At 41.0% G+C, this 21,572-nt stretch overlaps 1 protein-coding gene across 1 annotated transcript in view; it reads right to left on the bottom strand.

Annotated features, from left to right (window-relative positions):
• Positions 1 to 5,080, bottom strand: part of LOC132074501 (dual specificity calcium/calmodulin-dependent 3',5'-cyclic nucleotide phosphodiesterase 1C-like) — a 55,226-nt gene extending 50,146 nt beyond the window's left edge. Inside the window, exons 1-3 of the mRNA XM_059474359.1 lie at positions 4,898 to 5,080; positions 2,630 to 2,696; positions 1,509 to 1,625 (exon numbers count right to left, since the gene is read on the bottom strand). Of these exons, the coding sequence (XP_059330342.1) occupies positions 1,509 to 1,625; positions 2,630 to 2,696; positions 4,898 to 4,983 (270 nt within the window). The 5' untranslated portion in view covers positions 4,984 to 5,080. The remainder of the gene's footprint in view (positions 1 to 1,508; positions 1,626 to 2,629; positions 2,697 to 4,897) is intronic.
• Between the last annotated feature and the right edge of the window lie 16,492 nt (positions 5,081 to 21,572).

The following is a 21,572-nucleotide window of genomic DNA, read 5'->3' as shown; positions in this document are numbered from 1 at the left end:
CATGTTACTCCTTCTCACAAATAAATACACAAAATATATCTACTATGAAATGTTGTCTGGAGAACAGAGTATGAAAAGTGACAGCAACCGCTGGATTGATTGCCATGGAGAAATATTTCCCAATAGATTGCAAGCAACTGCCTGTTTCCTTCACAATCAACTGGAATATATCTCTGCTTTACTATTCACGTTTAAAATTTTCTAATGAAACACACGATATAGCAAATCCTAGATAGTCTAAGAGGACTATAATTTATCAGACCTCTGGGTTTTCACAGCAAAATCTAGCCTGCCCATCAAATGGGATTGCCATGTTTTTCTGCCTTCAAGAGTAACTGCAATTACCTGACAAAATGCAATTAAGGGGATTTTTAGAAAGGAGACTGTGCAGGTGGTAACGTGTTACTGGCAACATGGGTTCTCCAGTTTCCTCTGCTCAGACAGCAAATATATTAAATGCTAAGGTTTCCATATAAAAGATCACTGCTCTTCTCCTCTTAGGTACATTTAAGCTAAGGATGCAGTTCTAAGCAGGCATCTTGATGTTTCATCAGGCATAGGCAGTTCCTGAAAAATCTAGGCATCTGTAAACTCCTTCCAGTCAAAGTGAGTTGGGAACCCCTCGAAAATGGAAATGTCAACAGTGGAAGGGATGACAGAGTATCTGCATGGGGACAGCAGTCAAGAACTGGATGGCAATATTTCCTCTTCAAAGCTGGAGGAAACCTCTGTAACAATTACAAAATTATAGAATAGTTTGGGCTGGAAGGGACTTTGAAAAGTCACCTAGTCAACCTGCTCTGCAATGAACAGGGACATGTTCCCTTATATCTAGTTTAAATCTATCCACTTGTAGTTTACAATCATTAGCCCTTGTCCTATTGCAACAGGCCCTGCTATAAAGTTTTCTTCCATTTTTCTTATACGTCCCCTACAAGTACCAGAAGGCTGCAATAAACAATCCACAGAACCTTCTCTTCTCCAGGCTTAAAAACATTGACTCTGTTGGCCGCTCCTCACAGGAAAGTGCTCCAGCCCTCTGACAATTTCTGTGGCCCTCCTCTACAATGGCTCCAACAGTCCATATCTTTCCTGTGCTGAGAACTCCAGACCTGGATGATCTGGATGCAGTACTCCAAATGGGGTCTTATGAGAGTAGAGCTTGGAGTAGAATCACCTACTTTAACCTGCTGGCCAATCTAATTGGAATGAATTTGAATTTTCTTTCATACTCTCCTGTTCTCTATTGTGCCTATGAAGCTCAGGAAAGTGACACCATCATTCTCAGAGGACCAAATGCAGTATTTCCGATGGATTTAATTTAGAACCCCACCTAGTTCGTGGAATGTCATTGCCATTGACAGTACTATTTAAATCACATCTGTTTTTGCTTATTAGGGAAAGTGCAATGTTCACAAATTCTTCAAAGATCACTAAAATTGCATTTTTAATTGAAAAAAGCAGGATGAGAGGGAAGTTGAAAAAATAGCCATCTTCTAACTACTGACCTTGAAACGATTGATCAGATCATAGCGTGTGAGAAGTTCATAGAAAATGAATTTCAGTGCATGATCCCCACTGGCATCATTTAGTGCAAATACATCAAAGGACCATTTGTCTACATTCTGCAAGAGGAGGTAGAAAATGCAGTTAATATGGTTATCGTTTTTACAATATCATTCCATTTCTTCACTTTCTCCCACAATTTGAGAATTCCAGCGGTGATGTAGAGGTATAATTTATTTTTCAATATATTCTTCATAATCCATTTAACCAATGAATATGTATCAGTATACGTATTAGTGCGGTGTGATTTATGTTTAAGAAGCTTCCATTAAGAACACATATGCTGTTTGTTTATTCTAAACACAGCAATTCTCTACACTGGAATTTAATCACCAAAAGATGAATCCTAAAAGGTAAAAGTCCTTATTTGTTTTAGTACCTGACACATTGAGATGGTCCTATTTGGGCTGATGTGATACACTAAGTGCTAACAATTATATAAAATTTTAACCTTTATAACAGAAGAATAAATATCTAATTCCATTTGGGAAAGTTACAGTCAGCTGTAAATTACCTACTAGTGTTTCAGGCTGGTCAGTCAAGAGATCAAGGAGGGCAAGTTCACTTCTCAGCTATTACGTTTAAACTTTAAGGTCTAATCTTCTTGCAGAAGTTTGAGTGTGAATCTCAAATGTTAGGGAAGGCTGTGGGAGGTGACAGCATTCATTATCTATCAAGAGATGAAGAGAAACTCTACTTCTTTCTAAATGCTCAGTTTCCTAGCTTTCTGTCTCTTCTTAACCTTTGGGGACTTAATATATAGGTCAACAAGCAAATTCAGGGATAGATGTTATTCTGCTCAACCTTACTGGAAGGCACAACATTTTTGTAGCCACAGCTAAGCAGAAGTCTATACTGCAGACATTGTAAGTGACTACAGGTTCTGTGTTCATTACCTGTATATTTGCTAGCGTAGAAAATATTCCTGTCATGGCATGGTCATCAAAAAGGCTGAAAAATTCAATTCTAAACCATGTAACTCCTTCAGCAGTAATTAATGTTAGACAGTATTATTTTTATGCTTTGTACAGACCCCCCTTCAACACCTTTTTATTGGGATTACCTTTAGCACTGCAATTACAGCTGGTGGGTAGCTCAAGCCGACCATATTTGAAGTACGCCTGTACATTCTACCAAGATTAAATAGATAAAGCAACACATAAATATAATTAAATGAAACAAAACAAACAATCAACAAAACTCATAAAACAACTGACAAAGAGACCTTGTTTACAGGAGACCTTGTTTAGCATAGAAAACCCTAACTGGAATATGGACCTTTTTTCCTTCCATTTTGTTCCTAACTTGCCCAATATTCTCAATACTATTCTTATTGTATAGCTTAATTTGAGATTGTACACTCCCCAGTATCTCACTTGGTTACTGAGCTGAACATTACAAAGAATTTGCCAGTACCAAGTCTTCATCAGATGGAAAGGCTACACTCAAATTAACAAAGTGCTCCCCATTTTCCATTGCACTAACTGTACTGACCTTTCTGTTCCCTTAGTCCTTGCTGGCCCACATGCAAGCTAATTCTGAGTGTACTTCAGAAATCATTTGTATGAAATTAATCAACTTCAGTGTGATTCAGCTGTTATTTTTGTCTGCATGTTTTCAAGATTAGTATAAAACCTTTTCAGTGTTTGCCATGTGTCTGTGTTTCAGGGAGTGAGAGAAAAAGAACAAGGCAATAATCAACATCTGTAACCATATTAAACAAAGTATGTAATGTACCAGATTTTAAACTTGATTATAAAGTATATTTTAAACAGATTATAAAGTAGGTACAAGTATTTCAAATTGTTTTCAGGACACACTGTGCTTAACAGGATTTGGGAAATGTAGAAACTCTGTCATAGCTAGGTCTTTCCACAAGTCACCTTTTTTTTGCCCTAAAGCACTGTAGGACTAAAAGGAGATGATGGAAAATTCTCATCTCTGAATGATCCTGTGCAAAGTCTTCCTTCACTGCCATTTTTCTTTGTCATATTCTGCACTCAGACCTGAAAAAAGTCATTCACCTTTGGAGACTTATATTCGCCCATTCCCAATCTCTTATCCCTTCCTTTCTCTAGTCTGAAGCTCCATAGCATTCTCTTAAGAGACAATTGAGGCAGAGCCCCTTTCCCTTAGCTCAGGAGAGTCACAACTCTCTTCCAGTGCCTTATTATATCTGAACACTTCCTTCTTTGGATCACAGTGATCCAGGTCAGCTGGAAAAGAGCCCACTGAGCCAGCTTTCTGCATTTACTTCCTTGTTGAGCAAATGCCCCACAGAATGAGGGTTAATTCACAAGTAGCCTGTCAAACCTGTCCCAAGGAGAAATTAGAGGTTTAGTCTTATTACAGTTTGCTGCTGCTCTTAACACATGTACGGTAACTTTAGTGCACAGACAAAAATATTGGCTATAGTCATGACAAAGGAGGCTTCTGTGAGTCTGTGTGGATTGTGGTCCACTGTCTGATATGCATAACCTCCTGCACAGAGGGCTGTTGGGCTGTCACTGTGATTGTGATCAACAGTGAAAGGTGTTCTGCTCTTCCACTCCTGACTTGAATTTTGCTGTTACAAAATTACACCAGAGATATGAGAGCTGCTATCTTTCAGGGTGTCCAAAGAATGCTGACAGTTTCACACATGCCAGCCCTCCTCCTGGCTTAAACAAAGGTCAGTGAAGAGTGGTTACTTGACAAGAAAAGGTAAGATTAAGAGTCCAAATTGAAATGAATAAATGTTTTAAAGGGTTAAAAAAGTAAAATCAGTTTTAGCAACAGGTTGTGATGTACATCACGAGAGGGAAGGCTTAGAGAACTCAGAGGCTTTTTTGAAATCCTCTCTAAGGTCCAGAATTTTCACATCAGTTTTATCTATCGTTAGCTCCAGTAATAATATGGTAAAGGACTTTGTTCTGTATCTTAGAACTTCTTCATAAGAAATACTAGACCACAGAAGTAAATGGAAGCAAGGGAGAGTTTGATCTGTCCAAATTTTAAATGCTGTCACTCCTGATCTAGGACTATGCAGAAGTGTATATTGTCCATCAAAATTATACCGTGTGCTAATACATCCGTACTATAGTAAGAACAGAGGACTAGGTACTGTTTCAGTTTGCAGTCGTTTACTAAATCACATGGTTTTAGGTGTTTCCCAGATCTATGTAGAAACATTAACAGAAGCATATTAAAGTGTCCTTCATTCAGCAGTCTTCTGCAAGTCCTCTGGCCTAAGGTACTCCTCTCCACCTCCTGTCATGGTGCCATGACAACTATAGGTGAAACTGCAGTACTTGGGTAGATAGTAGAATAAAGTAATTACATAACACTTCACCTTTCCACAAATATCCCAGCTTGCACTGCATGGACGATACTCCTGAACCGCGGTTTTTCCTCAGTCCTTTTAAGCATCATGCCCATTTGCCGTGTGAAGGTGGAAGCCAACCAGTCACGGACCTCTGAGGGCACAGAGTCAGAACGGAGATCACTAAGTTCATCTTCTGTGTCCAGTAAACGCCTAGAAGCATGAGGAAACAGAAGGGTAAACAGAGTTCTTTAGAGAGCACTACAACGTTACTAAAAAAGAAACTCATCTATATTCTAATTAAAGCAGCTGTTAAAAGTCTTTGATTCATCAGCCCTAACAAAACACACTAGTACAACTCTTCAACTGTTTGTTTATTCTCTTATATACTTACATTTCAGATTGTGGAACTCGCTACTTGGCTGAGAAACAAGGCGTATCAGCCTTCTGAAGCAAAACTACGTGATCCTCTAATATCTTTACATCTTCAGCTCATCATATTTCTGAGCTTTCTGCCTTTCAAAGGTAATTTATGGTCATTTCTGAGAATTTCTAGCATCTGAGTTAGTAACATACAGTCCTCTCCTCTCCCATTCTGGTCATCTGTGTTGACTCTAGAAGTGCATTAATCACTGGGTAAATGGCATGAAACCAAGAGGGGGAAACTCCTCTGCAATGTTTTGCCAGTCTACCTCTGTTCATGAGTAATTTTTTTTTTAATTTCAAAGACATCATACAAGTGAAAAATTTAACATTGTTCAGAAGAAATAGTTGAGTCTACTCAGGCTGCAATAACTATGAAAGCATTTCTCTAAGAAAAAGGGTATTACAGTTATGTCTGGTTTTGATCTCCTTCCCTTTTCCAGGAAACTAAAGAACTTTATAAATGAAGGACTGAAGATCTCTTCTAAGCAGAATACAATATTCTAATTATTAAAACCATATTGTCTACAAGTAATAAATCTTGGCTCAACCAACTTTCACAACTGGCGTGTAAATTACAATTGCTGCTAGATATGAGTGCTGATGCTTGTAGTTAGCTCACCTAGTTTCATCAATGTATACTGACTCAAGAACAGTCGCTGCATATTCCAAATTCTTCTTTAGATCTACAACTGAAGCTTCCCCTCTCTCCAATTGCTTTACCAAAGACCGTAATCTAAAGAAAGGAAAACAAAAATCTGATTAGTATAAAACAATATAGGTTTAAAGTGAGTGTCAGTTCCCAGGATGAGACCTTGCATACACCCTGACAGGTGAGAACTTTTGGAAGTCTACAAGATTTTGAAGTTTTCTTTCATGTTGATACAGGAAGTCAACAAAAATTACTTTTTAAAGACCAGTTACAATGATGCCAGGTAAATATACATAATTCCATGGGTTATCACAGAATCAGAATCATACCAACACAGAATGATAGAATATGATGAGTTGGAAGGGACCCATCAGTATCAATGAGTCCAGCCTCTGACCCTACACAGGACACCCCAAGAATCACAACATATGCCTGAGAGCAGTGCCCAAAGGCTTCTGAACTCAGACTCCTTGAGTGCTGTCACTAGTCATGAGAGGGAAGAGATCAGTATCCACCCCTTCACTTCCCCTCAAGAGATTGTTGAAGACTGCAATGTTTCCTCTTATTCTCCTCTTCTCCAGTCTGAACAGATCATGTGGTCTCAGTCATTCTTTGTAAGGCTTCCCCTCCAGATCTTTCACCATACCTGTGTCTTTCCTACGGATACTTTCTAATAGTATAATATATTGTGGTGCTCAAAACTGCACATAGTACTCAAGGTGAGGCCATACCAGTGCAGAGCAGAGCAGGACAATCACTTCCATTAATCAGCCATCTGTTCCCTACTCAAAACTGAAATAAGTAAAAATATAAATTACTTTAAATTTAACACAGGAGCTAAGAGAGGACAATTTCAATTCAGCCATAAGAAGGAACTTCTTGAATAGTATCTGTTAAAAAATTACTCTTAGTCCTAATGATTGACATACACATGCAAAACTCTATTAGATTATACTTAGAAACACTATTGTAGAAATACTATACAAGGTTAGGAAATGCTATGATTTTCATTAGATCAAGCAGCCACCATATATCTCGTGTATATTAAACAGTACTCACTACTTTCACATTTGAACAATAAGCATTGCTGCATATGCCTCCTTTTTTCTTCATTCCATGTATGGGGAGTCTGCAGTTATGACAACTTAACTAGCTACCAGAAACACTCTGTACAAGCCACAGCAGTCAATTTTACAGAAAGAACATGACCTTTGGTTCTTCCTGACTTTTACCTAGTTGATATAAGTAATTGGTAGCTTTATGCTGCAACTCATTCAAAATTCATGTTCAATAATAGCACAGTGAGTAATGATTGCTTCTTGGAACCAACATTCTTCAATGAAGATTATGCAAAGTACTATGTGCATCAACCATTTAGAAAAACAGAAGTACTGTTGTTTCTCACACCATCATGTGAAAAAATTACACTGCCTTTGTCTTACCATCCATTATCTTTAACTATTGCTGATTCATTGAGTCACTACTCTATTCATTGAGCAGCTACTCCCAATTAATTGTATTAAATAAGAGCCTGGTGATAGTTTGCCTGTAATGTATTCTGTTTTGGTTTTTTTTTTTAAATAATCCTAAATGGACTGAAGGGAATCCAGGTAAATTTATTGCCGGAAAAATTCTGCTTCAAGGTGGCTGAAATAATTTTGAAATTCAATCAAATTCACCTGTGGCACTTAGGAACACAGTTAAGTGAGAGCTTGGCAGTGCTGGGTTAATGGTTGGACTCAATGATCCTAGCAGTCAACTCTAAGATCAACTCATTTGTGATAACATTCCTTTGAGAGTCAGATCAAATAGCTTTAAAAAAAAAAGTAAAACCAACAACAAACTTTATAAATTAACAAAATAATTATCAGAAATAGACCTGACTGCATAAAAGCTGGCTTCAGTATACACACAAAAAACTTTGGAAAATGAGCATCAGCTGAACTGAAAGAAAAACTCTTCCTTCTGAACTTCAGCACATTCCTCGCTCTCCTCTGGAAAACCACCATAATTACTGGTAAGAAATTCTTACTAAGTTGAGAAGCAGTGAACCATATCAAAGAATTCCTACGTAGAAATAGGCATGCGCCTGTCATCTCATTATAATTGACAAGCTTGATAACTTGGATATTCTGAGAGTCATGTCAAAGTTAAAGAGCATGTGCAGACTATCTAAGCACATAGACAGTGTGACAGATGCCCTGCAACAGTATCTGTCTGCCTGTTGGGGTGTAAAAGAACTGTAAAGCAAATACACAGGATATTTAACACTGTCCAAAAGTATCCAGCGCACACAACAGGTGGTTATGCATGTAATGCACATGTGCAGTAGTTTCAGTCAGCTAGGCGGACAGACGTCTTCACAGTGTACACACAGTGTACACATAGTGTAGGAGTGTTGGGGGATAGGACGGTCAGGACGGACGGAGATGAGAGATCTCTGAAGCCAGGTCGTGGAACTTTGGGTTGATTGCCAAGGGCCTGGATGCAGGGCTCTGCTGGGAGCTGCCAGCCACAGCTCAGAGCAGGCCCAAGAAAAGAGAGGGGTAGAGAGGATGAGAGGGTAAGACCATAAAAGGGTAAGAGAGCAAAAGCATAAGAGAGTAAAAGGGATAAGAGAGCAAAGTTCTCGTTATAATACAATAAATCCTCTTCTGTGTTGAATATTCTAATTCTCACTAACCAATCTAGTACAATATATAAATCTTACAGCATTTACATACAGCCTACAAGAATCATTACATTACCATACTGTGTTACATTTTAAATCCTAAAAATTACTCTTTGGACCCCTTCTCCCAAGCTAGTAGGGTCTGCTCTGAGCCTTGGACCTGTCTGCAAGCAGAGGGTATTTTTTCATCAAAAGGGGATTACCTTCAGCCAGCCACACCATTGTCTTCCAATTGTTCACTAACTAAGGTATCTCAAAGGTTGCTTTCATTTCAATCTCGCCTATAGTTTCTATATTCTCAAAATCTTTTGCCAGACAATCATATTTGTAAGGCTTCCCTGTTTCATCTTCCCCAACAGTATAGCAAATCCCTGAAACCCTTTTCAAGAGAGAATTGGCGGGAGAAATACAGCATACACAAGAAGTAACCTAGAAGTTCAACACCTCTTTTTACAACAGTCAGTGGGTATTATTCATTCCACACTCTTCTGCATCTTAATGTAAGGCTCTGCATACATATATAATGTTTTCACTGTGGAAAAGACACATCTAGAAAGCCAGATCATGTTGCAATTCTTGAAACTAAAAATAGAGTAACTGGTAACCTGTGACAAAATGAATTTTTATAAGGCTTGATAGCTATCTTCTGTCACTGCTTTTGTATACAAAAAATGCAAGTCACAAGATTCAGAGGAAATAAAAACATGTGCAAAGAGCAAACACAGTACTGCTACACATTTTAATCCAAAAAAATTATATGCAATTTCCCAAGTAATTGCTTTGCCTTCTTCATGTTTCCTGAAATATTCTCCTTCCTTTGAATAAAAATACAAACATTTAAAATTAAATAATCAATTATTTTTATTATTATTAGAAGCATGAAAGTACAACAACGATAAGTTCAGTGGCCTTGGCAGGATGGTAAAAAGCTTGTTTCAACTCACCTTGAGTGGAACATGAAAGAACGTTGAGATAAACTTTTGACTACTATTAGTCAACTATAAGTGAAATTAAATAGTTTAGGTTTTCACTTCCCATTTAAAAATTCCTTCAAGCCTATCAAAGGAAGTCCTGCACTGGAAACTTTAGCAAACTTTGGCTTACTGAATGATTTTCAATACAACAACAGCCTAGGCACTTCCTCAGTGCCAAGTCCTGCAAATTATTATTGTCTCCCTGTCCTGCTACTGAGAACTCCAAAGGAGTCCAAAGGAACTCCTCCAGTATGCAAACACCCCCCTCATTCTCAGGTTCTGAACTTTGGGAACTGAATGAGCAAATATAAGCAGTTAAAAGGATTGGTCATGTTTTGGTTTTTTTTGAAATTCAAGTCAACTGCTTCATCTAGCACAAACCTTCTATAGAAATCAGATATACAGATGCTAATGGAAGTCACTGGGGGTGGATAGCAATGATAAACCACCTGTCTGTCATATACTTCCTCAGGAAATTGTGCACTGCCTTCTCCCACTAGCGGAAGAAATGAGCCAGGAGATTATCTTAGGTGGTCATTGTGGCTTCAGAAGGCTAAGATGAGGTGAGATGAGTCATTCCACTGAATAAATGTGAGAACTGAACAAGGATAAATTTCAGATGTGGGAGAGAAAGAAAAGCTGCTATGTTCTTTTTTCACAACCAGCAATCTTCTAATCAGTACTTCCCAAAGCATGCCTTCCTGTTGGCAGACTAGTTCTTTTTGAGTTATTAGTGTGAATTAGTTTTTCAAGGAAACTGTTCAAGCACAATATAGTCACTGAATTTGTTGACAATGACATCCAAACACAACAAACTATACCTTCCAGAATTAAGCATTTTCAAACCACTGTTGCCTTTTATAAAAAAAACAACATCCATTATAATACATCAGACACAAATCTAACAATTTTTAATTTGCATCTTTAAAAATAGGTACCTGAAAGAAACTGTCAATAAATATATTAAATATACAATAAATAGATAATACATTATACATGTAATAAAATCATACACATAAGATCACCTGCCCTGGACTTAGGAGAGCAGACTTTGGTATCTATGGGAATCCGTGTAATAGAATACCCTGTGGTAGAGCCCTGTCGAGCAGAGTGGCACAAGAATACTGGCTGATATTCAAGGATCTCTTCCTCCAAGCTCAGGAACAATGCATTTTAACAAGAGAATATGGGGCAAAAATGCCAAGAGGCATCCATATGTGGATAAGGAGCTGCTGAGCACCTCAGAGATAAAAAAGAAGTTTACTGAAGGTAGAAGCAAAGACAAGCTAAAGCCCAGTTAGAATTGAGTCTAGCCAGAGATTTCAAAGACAATAGAAAGAGTTTCTATAGGTATCGTGATAACAAAAAAATTACTAGGGATAATGTGGGCCCTCTCTAGGAGGAAGTGGGAGATGTGGCTACCTGGATAGGCCTGGGATATGGAGAAGACTGAGATTCAGTCTTCCACAGCAAGTGCTCCAGACACCCTGCCCAAGTCATGAAAGGGAAATGCAAAGACTGCAAGAGTGAAGAGCCTAAGCCCACTGTAGGAGGGAATCAAGTTCAAGACCATCTAAGGAACCAGAATGTGCACAAGTCTATGGGATCTGATGAGATTCATCCATGGGTCCTAAGGGTAGACAAAGCTATTATTCGCCATATTTGAGAAACTGAGGCAGTCAGGTGAAATTCTTGATGACTGTGTGTTGATTTGGCAAAGCTTGGTTTTTGGTAGCGGGTAGGGCGCTACAGGGGTAGGTTCTTTGAGAAGCTGCTAGAAGCTTCCACTGTGTCTCACACACCTAGAAAGCCAGATCATGTTGCAATACCCAAAACTAAAAGAAGAGGCTTTAGTTTCACAGAAAAGTCTTCAAGGATAAATCTCTAACAGCTTTGAAGATGGACATGCTGCTGGCCCAGTTAGAGAGGTTGTTACCGCCCCTGTGAAAGTGTAAAGGAAGAAAATAAAAATAGTACACAAGCAGTTTTTGTTTCCAGGCATGGCGAGGTGCCCCCAGGGGCCATCCTGGCACAGCCAGTGGTGATGCGCTGCTGCAGCCACCACCATCTTGGTGTGGCCCCAAGAGCCTTGCCTGCCTGGCTGCCCCTAGCCAGCCATGCCGCCGGCAGAAGGGCAGGGGCAGCGCTGGCGGCTTCTCCTTCCCAGTGCCCCACATGAGGAGAGGCGTTAAATAGCACCAGTGCCACAGCAGCCACCACTGTCCCCACAATGGTGGCGGGGTCACCTAGCCAGCAGCAGAAGAAGATAACAAGCAACTCCTCAACACAGAACCTAGATGAGATCGACCTCTCAGCACTGCAAGATCTTGCAAGAACTTTAAATTAGTGGAACGTGTCGCCAATGGTACCTACAAGCAGCAGGTTTTTTTCCAGTCACAGATGAGGAGGAAGTGAGGACATGTTAGAGAAAATAACATGGTGACACCAAGTTCAGTGGAAAACAAGGGAGGGGGAGGAGGTGCTTCAAGCCTTGGAGATGAAATTCCACTGCAGGCTGTGGTGAGGTCTATGTCAAAACAAACTGTCCCCTTTTACTACATGAAGTCCATGGGAGATGCAGAGATACACTTGCAGCCTGTGGGAAAAGTGCTCATGCTGGAGCGAGTGGATGTCAGAGAAAGCTGTGATCCAGTGGGAGATCTGAATAGAGAGACAGGGCCCCTGCTTCCAGAGATAGAGAGGGTCTTTGCTTCCAAACTAGAGTAGCTTAGAAAACTGCACCCTTTGGATGAGTGACCCACACTACAATAGTTTTCTGGAAGAGTATTTGCCCGTAGGAGGGACCTCATGGCGTAGCAGAGGAAAGACTCCTCTCTCTGAGCAAACACAAGAAGATCTCAAGTAACAAACTGACCAAAACCCCATAGCCTGTCTCTCTGCACTGTTGGTGGGAAAGAGGGAGAGAACTGGGGGGAAATGATCTCTAATATCCTCCCCTGACTGTGTTAATAATAAATTTACCTTATAACTTCAAATTTGAGCCTGTTTTGCCCTTAGAGTGTTTTTCTTCCAATCCTTATCTCAACTCATGAGCCCTTTGTTAATTTTTATTTCATCTATCCTCACTGAACTGCACCAGAAGAGAGGGAGCAAAAAACTTTTGTAGGTGCCAGGCATCTGGCCAGTATCAAACCATGACAGACTGAAAAAAAGCCAAATATAACCTCCATTTTTTAAAAGGGGAAAGTGGAAGACCCAAGGAACTACAGACAATTCAGTCTCACATCTGTACCACGCAAGATCAAGGAGCATATTCTCCTGGAAACCATATTGGTGAACAAAGATATGACTGGTGATAACCAACATGGCTTCATTAAGGGGAAATCATGCCTGACAAGTTTGATGGCTTTCTATGACAGGGCTATAGAGTTTGTGGATAGGGGCAAAGCAATTGACATTGTTTACCTGAACTTGTGCAAAGTACTCAACACTGTCCTGCATGACTTGCTTGTCTCTAAACAGGAGAGACATGTATTTGATGGATGGACCACTCAGTGCATAAAGACTTAGCTGGATGGCTGTACCCAAACAGTGGTGTGGTAATGGCTCATTGTCCACATGGAAACCAGTGACAAGTGGTGTCCCTCAGGAACTGGTGTTGGGGCTGACACTGTTCAACATCTTTGTTGGCAACATGGACAGTAAGATTGATGCACCTTCAGCAAGATCACTGTTGACACCGAGCTCTGCACACCTCAATATGATGGAGGGAAGGAATAATGCCATCCAGAAAGACCTCAACAGGCTTGAGAGGTTGGCCAGTGCAAACCTCATCAAGTTCAATAAAGCAAAGTGAAAGGTCCTACATGTTTGTTGGGGCAATCACAGGAGCATCTATAGGCTGGGCAGAGAAGTGATTGAGAGCAGTTCTGTGAAGAAGGACTTGGCTGTGACAGGTGATGAAGAACTCAACATGAGCCAGCAGCGTATGCTCACAGCCTAGAAAGTGAATCGAATCCTGGGCTGCATCAAAAGGAGCACAGTCAGCAGGTCAAGGGAAGTGATTCTCCCTGTACCCTGCTTTTGTGAAACACCACCTGGAATACTGGATACAGTTCCAGTGGCATGGAAGGGCATGGAACTGTTGGAACAAGTCCGGAGGAGGGCCACAAAGTTGATTAAGGGATCAGAATCCTTCCCATATGAAGGCAGGCTGAGAAAGTCAAGGCTGTTCAGCCTGAAGAAGAGAAGACTTGCATAGAGACCTCATAGCAACCTTCCATTATCTGAAGGAGGCCTACAGAAAAGCTGGAGAGGGACTCTCCATTAGGACTTCTAGACATAGAACGAGGAGTAACATATTCAAAGGGGGAAATTTGGGTTAGATATACAGAATAAATTCTTTATTGTGAGGGTGGTGAGGTACTGGAACAGGTTGTTGTGGATTCTCCATACTTGAAAACATTAAGAGTGCAGGATGGGGCTCTGAGCAACCTGTTCTCGGGGGAGAAGTCCATGCTTATGGCAGAGGACTTGAAACTTGTTCTGGTTCCAGTAAGGACAGGGAAGATTTTTGCAGTAAGCAAGAGGGAACATGGCCAGAACCTGGAGGGTATTCTGTATCACCTCACATCATTACCAGTGGAAAAGGGAGTCTCCTACAGGGTTAAGAGGTCTTTTCTGGTCTTTTATGTGGCTGGAGTTGGGTCTGGCTCTGCATTGAGCATTTTGCATGTGAATCTCTCTCTTTTGTACACTTCTGTTTTTAGTATTGTTGCTGTTATGTTTGTGTTCTTATCTAAATGCTGTTTCCAGTAAATTGCTCTTATCTTAACCCATAGCCTTTACTTTTTGTACCTCCAATTCTCCTTTCCAGCCTGCCACAGAGGGCAGAGGGAGGGTGTGGTGGGGAAACAAAAGGAGAAGCAGCATGGTTTGCAGGGTCTCAGTAGACACTTACTTGGGAACTACAATTCCAGTTGCTCTTGAGAGACAGTACACACCACAAGGTAACCTGTGCTTTTACCTGCATGGTCACAGAGAGGACGTGAGGAAGTGGGATGGAAAACCCATCTCTGTCCCAGCAGCACAGGTGTGTGAGTTGAGAAGAAGGACAACCACCATAGAAAATTCTTCAAGGATAAATGCTGCTCCAGTTTCCAGTGGGCTAGTTGTCAGACACAACAGAAGGGCTGAATGTTATTTCTGATCCTCCTGAAGGAACTTAAAGTTAATATTTACAAGACATGAACAATGACTACTATGACTACAACTAGAGGAGCTTTGCCTCCAGCAGGAGGAAAGGGACAATCTGATGTATTAGACTATGCGGATCTGATGGCTTTGTGCATCAGACCTGCAAGAGTATAAGACTTTAGTTGACACTGTGTCAAAGTTTTGACACTGGCACAAGGCCAAATGCCCCCATGAAAATACACTTTCTCTGGTGTCTGCTGTGAGATTTTGACCAGGAATAAACAAAGCAGGCTCCCACTTGAAAAAAAGAAAAATTTATTAACTAAACTACAAAAACAATTACTAAACTACACACAAAAGAAAAGAAAACACAAGGAAAATGAAAACCTCACAAAAACACTCTCCTCTCCTCCCCCCTAAATTCCCAATACAATACGTCTTCCAAAATTACCAATTCTGGGTCCAGCACCACCCCTTTAGAATGCTCAACTTTCAGTTCCTCAAGAGGAGAGGGAGTCCTTCCGTGTGTCGTGGTGGCCTTTTCCGTCCTTGTTCCGGTGCTCTCACCACCGAACAAGAATCAGGGCTGCTTCCAGGGTTGTCTTTTTAAGGATGCTTTGTCCAGTTCCAGAAAAGCACAGTATCTCACCTTTGGGACATCTATCCCCCCCATATTTTATATACCCCCTGGGGCCGAAGGGTACCCACACTGAATCTTCTTTGGCTCTAGGACATTTCTCCCCCTGGACTCAGTCTCTGTATCACACGGAAACATGGCTCTGTCCATGGCTACACAAAAGAGTCCAGCATAAAATGCCACTCCATCTTCTCCATTCTTCCAACATCTCTCACTCTCTCTCTCTCTGATCCAGACCTCCATCACTCGTCTAGGAAGGGTTAATGTTCTGTGAAGTTTTCATTGTCATAGGAAGGGTTAAAAACTCCTCCAAGCGGCTGGACTCCTGGCTGCACCCTCCCGCCCCCCATCTCCTCAGCCGGGCTGCCTGCTGCCAGCACATGTTTACTAAATTTCAAGGTAATGGCCACAAACACAGGCTGCACTCTCTCTCTCTGTCTGTCTCCAAGGGGCGGGGACAGGCTGCACATTGCTTCCCGGCATTTCTTTACTTCTTCTTCCACCCTTGTGGGGGGGGGCCATGCCTACCTCTCCCGGGCCGGGCCACATGGCTTTTCCCCTCCCCCCGCCCAGCCAGCAACTGGGCCGGGGGAGAGACCCAACTCCTTCCCGCCAGAAATCCAAAGAGAAACTGCCAGGTGGAGAGCCCTGCTTTTACCCTGTGTTCTCAGAGGTGGATCCAATGCCCAGTGGTTGGGCCAGATGGCAATATTCAAATCTGAGCACTCATTGGCCCTATCTACAGCATCCCAGAAATCCTGTTTCCGGGTCAAACCATGACACACTGGCACACAATGTACCCTGATGCCATCAAGATTTATAGAGGCAGAATATATCTCTATTTCTGGGGTGACAGCTGATAGGATAGGAGCTGAAACAAACCGGACTGGGAATGAATGGCAAAAACACTCCAATTCTGATTGGCCAAGAGGCCCTGAGTGTCCTTGGCATATATTAACTCAAGAGAGGGTATTTCAAGGATCCAAAAGGAAATTGTTGGGATTTTGGGGTAACTGTTGTCGAGATAGAGAAAATTAACTGAATACTTTGATTGGTTTCTCAGAGGACCTTCTGCTGTGGGATGGGTGATGATCGAAGAACAACATGTACTGATTGCTATCACAACTGTGCCCTGACAGTACCACACAAACTGGGACTCTGTCACCCCATCCATGAGATGATTCATAAACTGGAGAGCAACACTTTAATATCCCTATATGATAGTGCATAAGTCCAATGAAGAGAGGAGGCTGACAGTGGACTATCATGGCCTGAACAAAGTCACACCACCTCTGAGTGCTGCTGTGGACATGCTGGAGCTTCAGTACAAAGTGGAGTCCAAGGCAGCAAAATGGTGCCACCACTGATATTTTGTTAATGCATTTTTCTCCATTCCTTTAGCAAGACAGCTGTCCAAAGGGAGGAAATACAGCTCCACTATTTGCCATGGGCTGATCCAGACTGCACTGGAAAAGGGTGAGACTCCAGAACAGTGCAGTACCTCTTGTGGGGCAAAACAGCTGAGGAAGTTTTGAGAAAGGGGAGAAAATAATTCATATCCCCCTGAAGGCTGGTATTGCCATAAAGCAAAGTCAAAGGACCTGCCCAAGATTATCAGTTTTTAGGGATAAAATGGCATATCATCAGATTCCAATAGATGTGGTCAAGAAAATTGCAGCCATGTCCCCGCCAACCTGCTAAAAGTAAAGACAAGTTTTCCTCCGTGCTGTGGGTTTTTGGAGAATCCATATTCTGAATTACAGTCAGATCATAAGCCCTCTCTACAAGTGACTGGCAAGAAGAATGGTTTCAAATGGGGTCCTTAACAACAACAACCTTTTAAACAAATAAACAGGAGACTGTTCATGCAGTAGCCATGGAGTCAGGAATACAAAAGAAGCAAAGCCTACTACACCCCTGCCAAAAAAGAGATACTGGCAGCTTATGTAGGGGTTCAAGCTGCTTAAGAAGTGATTGGCACCAGCTCCTCTTGGCCCCCTGACAGCCACTGCTGTGCTGGATGTTCAAAAGGAAAGTCCCTTCCACACATCATGCCTCTTTTGCTACATGGAGTAAGTAGATCACATTGATCACACAGCGAGCTTGAATAGGAAAACCTAGTCACCCAGGGATCTCAGAAATCATCATGAATTGGCCTGAGGGAAAAATTTTGAACTATCTGCAGAGGATGAAAAGGAAAAGATGTCATCTGCTAAGGGGGCCACACCATATAATCAACCACCTGAAAAAGAAAAATGATACATCCTCTTAACTGACAGTTCCTGCTGTATTGTAGGGATACATAAAAAATTAAAAGCTGTATGGAGTCCTATGCAGTGAGTCACAGAAGCTATTAAGGAACAAGGTGGATCAAGTTAGGTTGCAGAGCTGAAAGCTGTCCAGCTGCATTTTACTGATGTGACTGAAAGAGATAAATGGCCAGTGCTCTACTCCAAGACTGACTTGTTGACAGTAGCAAATTCTCTGTGTGATAGTTAGACCTATGGAAAGAAAGACGCATTGGCAGCACAGAGGGAAACTAATTTGGGCTGCTGAAATGTGGCAGCACATCACTGCAGAGGTAGAGAACTTGGCTGCAAAGGTATGTCATGGAGATGCACACATACCCAACAGTCGGGCTACTGAAGAACATCACAACAATGGATAGGTGGATCGAGCTGCCAAGATTAAAGTGTCTCAGGTGGATCTGGATTGACAGCATAAGTGTGAATTATTTCTGGCTTAGTGGACCCATGACACCTTAAGCCATTAAGGAAGACATGCAACATACAGGCGGGCTCATGTTTGAGCAGGGGACATAAACACAGACGCCATCTCCCAGGTTATTCTCAACTGTAAAACATACAATGCAATCAAGCAGGCTGTGAGAGACTGGAAAGATTGATGACTCAGGACATTTTGGGACGCCTTGGTGAAGCAGCACACTGTCCTGCATACACCACCCCCTTAGAGCCAGTACCCCAGCCTGGCAGGGCCTGCCAATCCCTGCCACAATGCTCCACATCCACCCCTGAAGCCTTTAACCCAGTTTCTGAGTGGCCAAATGAGCAGAAGTCCCCCTTGGGGGAAGGGCCCAGGAAGGCCAAGGGGTGTTTAAGGCTGAACAAGAGGCCATCTAATTTTGTAAACCTTACTTTATTCTTAGAAGTTCTGTTTGAACACCATTGGAACCCAGGAGTTGGTAGCTATATATATGTGCTTTTCTATTACCGCGCCTGTGTGGGTCGCAGCTGGTGAGAGAGAGACGGTGAATCTTGTTTCTTGAATCAGAAGAATACCAAGTGGACAGTTCCTCCTTTTAAAGTAAGTCCAAGGATCGAGTTTTCTCCATCTAGAAATGGAGCTTTGAGAGCATAACATAGTAATGGGACAGAAGAGTTACTGCTCTTCACCATATCAGGTGTTTGAACATTTTTATCTTGTTAAGTTTTAGGATATTTATATTCCTATATGTTATTTTAAGTTTTTGCCCGAAATATTTTAAGATGTCCATATTTTTTCTCTAGTTGTCACAGTGGATGGGAAAGATCCCCCTCTCAAGTTTATTCTGGCAGCTTACATAGGATTCAATATGATTATGGAATCAAGTTTTTGTACTTCTTCCTATATCCTCAGAGCAATTTAAAATTACTATACCAAGGGAAGCATGTGTAGTAATAGTAAGAGATGTGTAAAGCTTAATTTTGCAGAAGGAAGGGATGAACAGTTGGTGACCTCTGTAAGGAGGGAGAAAAGGGGCTAACAGATGAGCTGAAGTGGCAGTTGTAAAGTTCCAGCTGTAGCCGAAGAAGATATAAGTGGTTAAGAGAAGAAGAAAAATTTTGGGGTTGAGAACCACTGAAGGGTTTGATAAAGCTGAAAACTTATTCAGTCTGATCTCAGGACCCTGACTGATGATAGGCTGAAGAGGCTGGAATTACTTGAGTGCTGTTATATTTTGTCTCCCACCCTTGAGGGAATCCAAACTATTATGTAGTAGAATATTTATGGAATGTAATTTTCCCATGGTCCCCACTGACCTTTTCCTCTTTCCCTAGGTATGAGTTCTGAGATCGCCCAAAATCAGGTTGGTGGGAGGAGCAAGAGTGATACTCCCGCATATGTATATTTGTTTGTGTGGTGGTGATAACTTGACCTGTAAGATCATAGATACCAAAAGGGAAGGTAGCCTAATTATCATTTCTTAGAGTTTGTACAAGGAGTGTAATGTATTGTACTATCAATAAGCAAGAGAGAATCTTACATTGAATTTGCCGTGATATTTTGGAGTCCAATTTATTAGTTCAGCAAACATCACTATCATCAGTTTGGTGGTAAATTACAGTGACTTCTAATCTATACTATTTCTTTGCTAGCTTTAATATTGGTACCTTAATGTCATGCACTGTTTTTATGTAATCTACTAGAAGTTCATTTGTTTTATAATGTGTAGTAAGTTATGGAGGGGCTTGACAGCTGGCCTGCAAGCAAAGCTGAATTAATAGAAGAAATAAAAATTGATGATTTTCAAGTGTATCCATATCAAGGATGAAGACAAGGCAGTCAGCATGGAAACAGATTAGAAAGGATACATGAAAATTTTTGTAAGCTAGACTACGTGTGTAAGTAGATGTGTATGAGTGCCTTATTAAATTTCTGTAAAACTTTTGCCAATTATATTGACGGTAATTGCTTTGCACCAATGAATATAATAAGTTATTGTGATGTAGTTAATGACTTAAGATCACGTTTTGTTAAGAGTATATAAAGCTGGAGAACACGCAGAATAAAAAAACCTTTTTCTTCTCGGACCCTGATCATGTGTGTATGTCATGTCTGGCCTAACAGTGACAGTAAGTAAATCTGTTCAAGACCTTTTGTCTGCTATTCTCTGTCTGTTCAATAAATAATTCATTTTATAAAAGACTTGTTCTGCCATACTTAGAACTTGTGAGCCAGAGCAGTTTAGGTGTGTCAGAGACTGAAATAGTTCATGCCTCAAACATTGATATAAAGTTTTGCTCACTTTAACAAAAACTGTATAAAGAAGCTACAACCAAAGAAGGCTCCCTGAAGATGCCTACCTGGAACTTTGGACTGTAAATCAAACTACTTAGATTACATAAAAGGAAAACCCATTTTTCAGTTGACTGAAACAGAAAGTAAACAAGGAAAACAATGTGGGCCAAACCCAGCATCTGTGCTAAAAATCACCTTTGGCTTGCTTTGGGGTGGGAGAGACTGTAGCCCACAGACCTATTTTTTGGGAGCAGTTTTGCACATATTACCCCCACAGCCGAGGTGGGGGGAGGAAGTTCCGGTGTGTTGTAACCTCTGCTCAGGGGCAGTGAACCCCATCCTCCCTTACACAAACTGGCAATGGAACCCCTGGGACATTCAGCTGAGGAGCAGCTGAGGGTGTGCCTTAATCCATCAAAGGCTCCTGGAAGTGCCGCCCTGGGAAAAATACATATTATATGATTGGCTTTTTGCAAATATTAAAATGAATACTTTATTTGTTATGTTGGAAAGTTATGTTGTATTAATCCTTTTTTTTGTAGTGCTATACTAATCTTTCTAAGTAGTGCGGTGAATATAGTTTTAGGCTACAGAAACTATGTGATGTAAGATACTTTTTCTAACTAGCTCAAGGAGACATAACAGTAACAAGACACCAAAAGCCTAAGAGAAGGATCATTGTCTCCTTATTGGGAAGAACCAGACTTTGAGGGACCAAGATGATTGATTTTTAAGATGGGGGGGGGGAGTGGGGTGGGGTTTGTGGGGTTTGAGAATAACCAGAAAACACCCTTTGTTTGAAAAGAATTTTTGCATCATGTATGAGATATGTGAATGTGCAATAGGCTCTTACTTTAGGAGTTAATCCTTTGTTAACAAAGTGTGTTCTGTGGCAGAGCAGAGCATCGAGACATCTGTAATTCTTTGCTTTTTTATTGTCCTTTATTGTCCAAATTCTTATTACACTAATTTTTATTACTATTTTTATAACTATTTTACTACTATTAAACTTTTACAGTTTTTAAACAAGTGATTGGCGTTTTTCACACCCCCAGTGTCATTCCTGAAGCCTTGCACCACAGGACTGCATGTGATGCAAGAAACCCAGAATCTGTTGTAGGAGACAATGGCAAACTCCCCTGCCCCAGGGAGGCGCCTGGATTTTCCTTCCT

The sequence above is a fragment of the Ammospiza nelsoni genome, chromosome 1 (assembly GCF_027579445.1).
Source record: "Ammospiza nelsoni isolate bAmmNel1 chromosome 1, bAmmNel1.pri, whole genome shotgun sequence".
Taxonomy (NCBI): domain Eukaryota; kingdom Metazoa; phylum Chordata; class Aves; order Passeriformes; family Passerellidae; genus Ammospiza; species Ammospiza nelsoni.
This window is presented reverse-complemented; position numbering and strand designations above follow the sequence as displayed.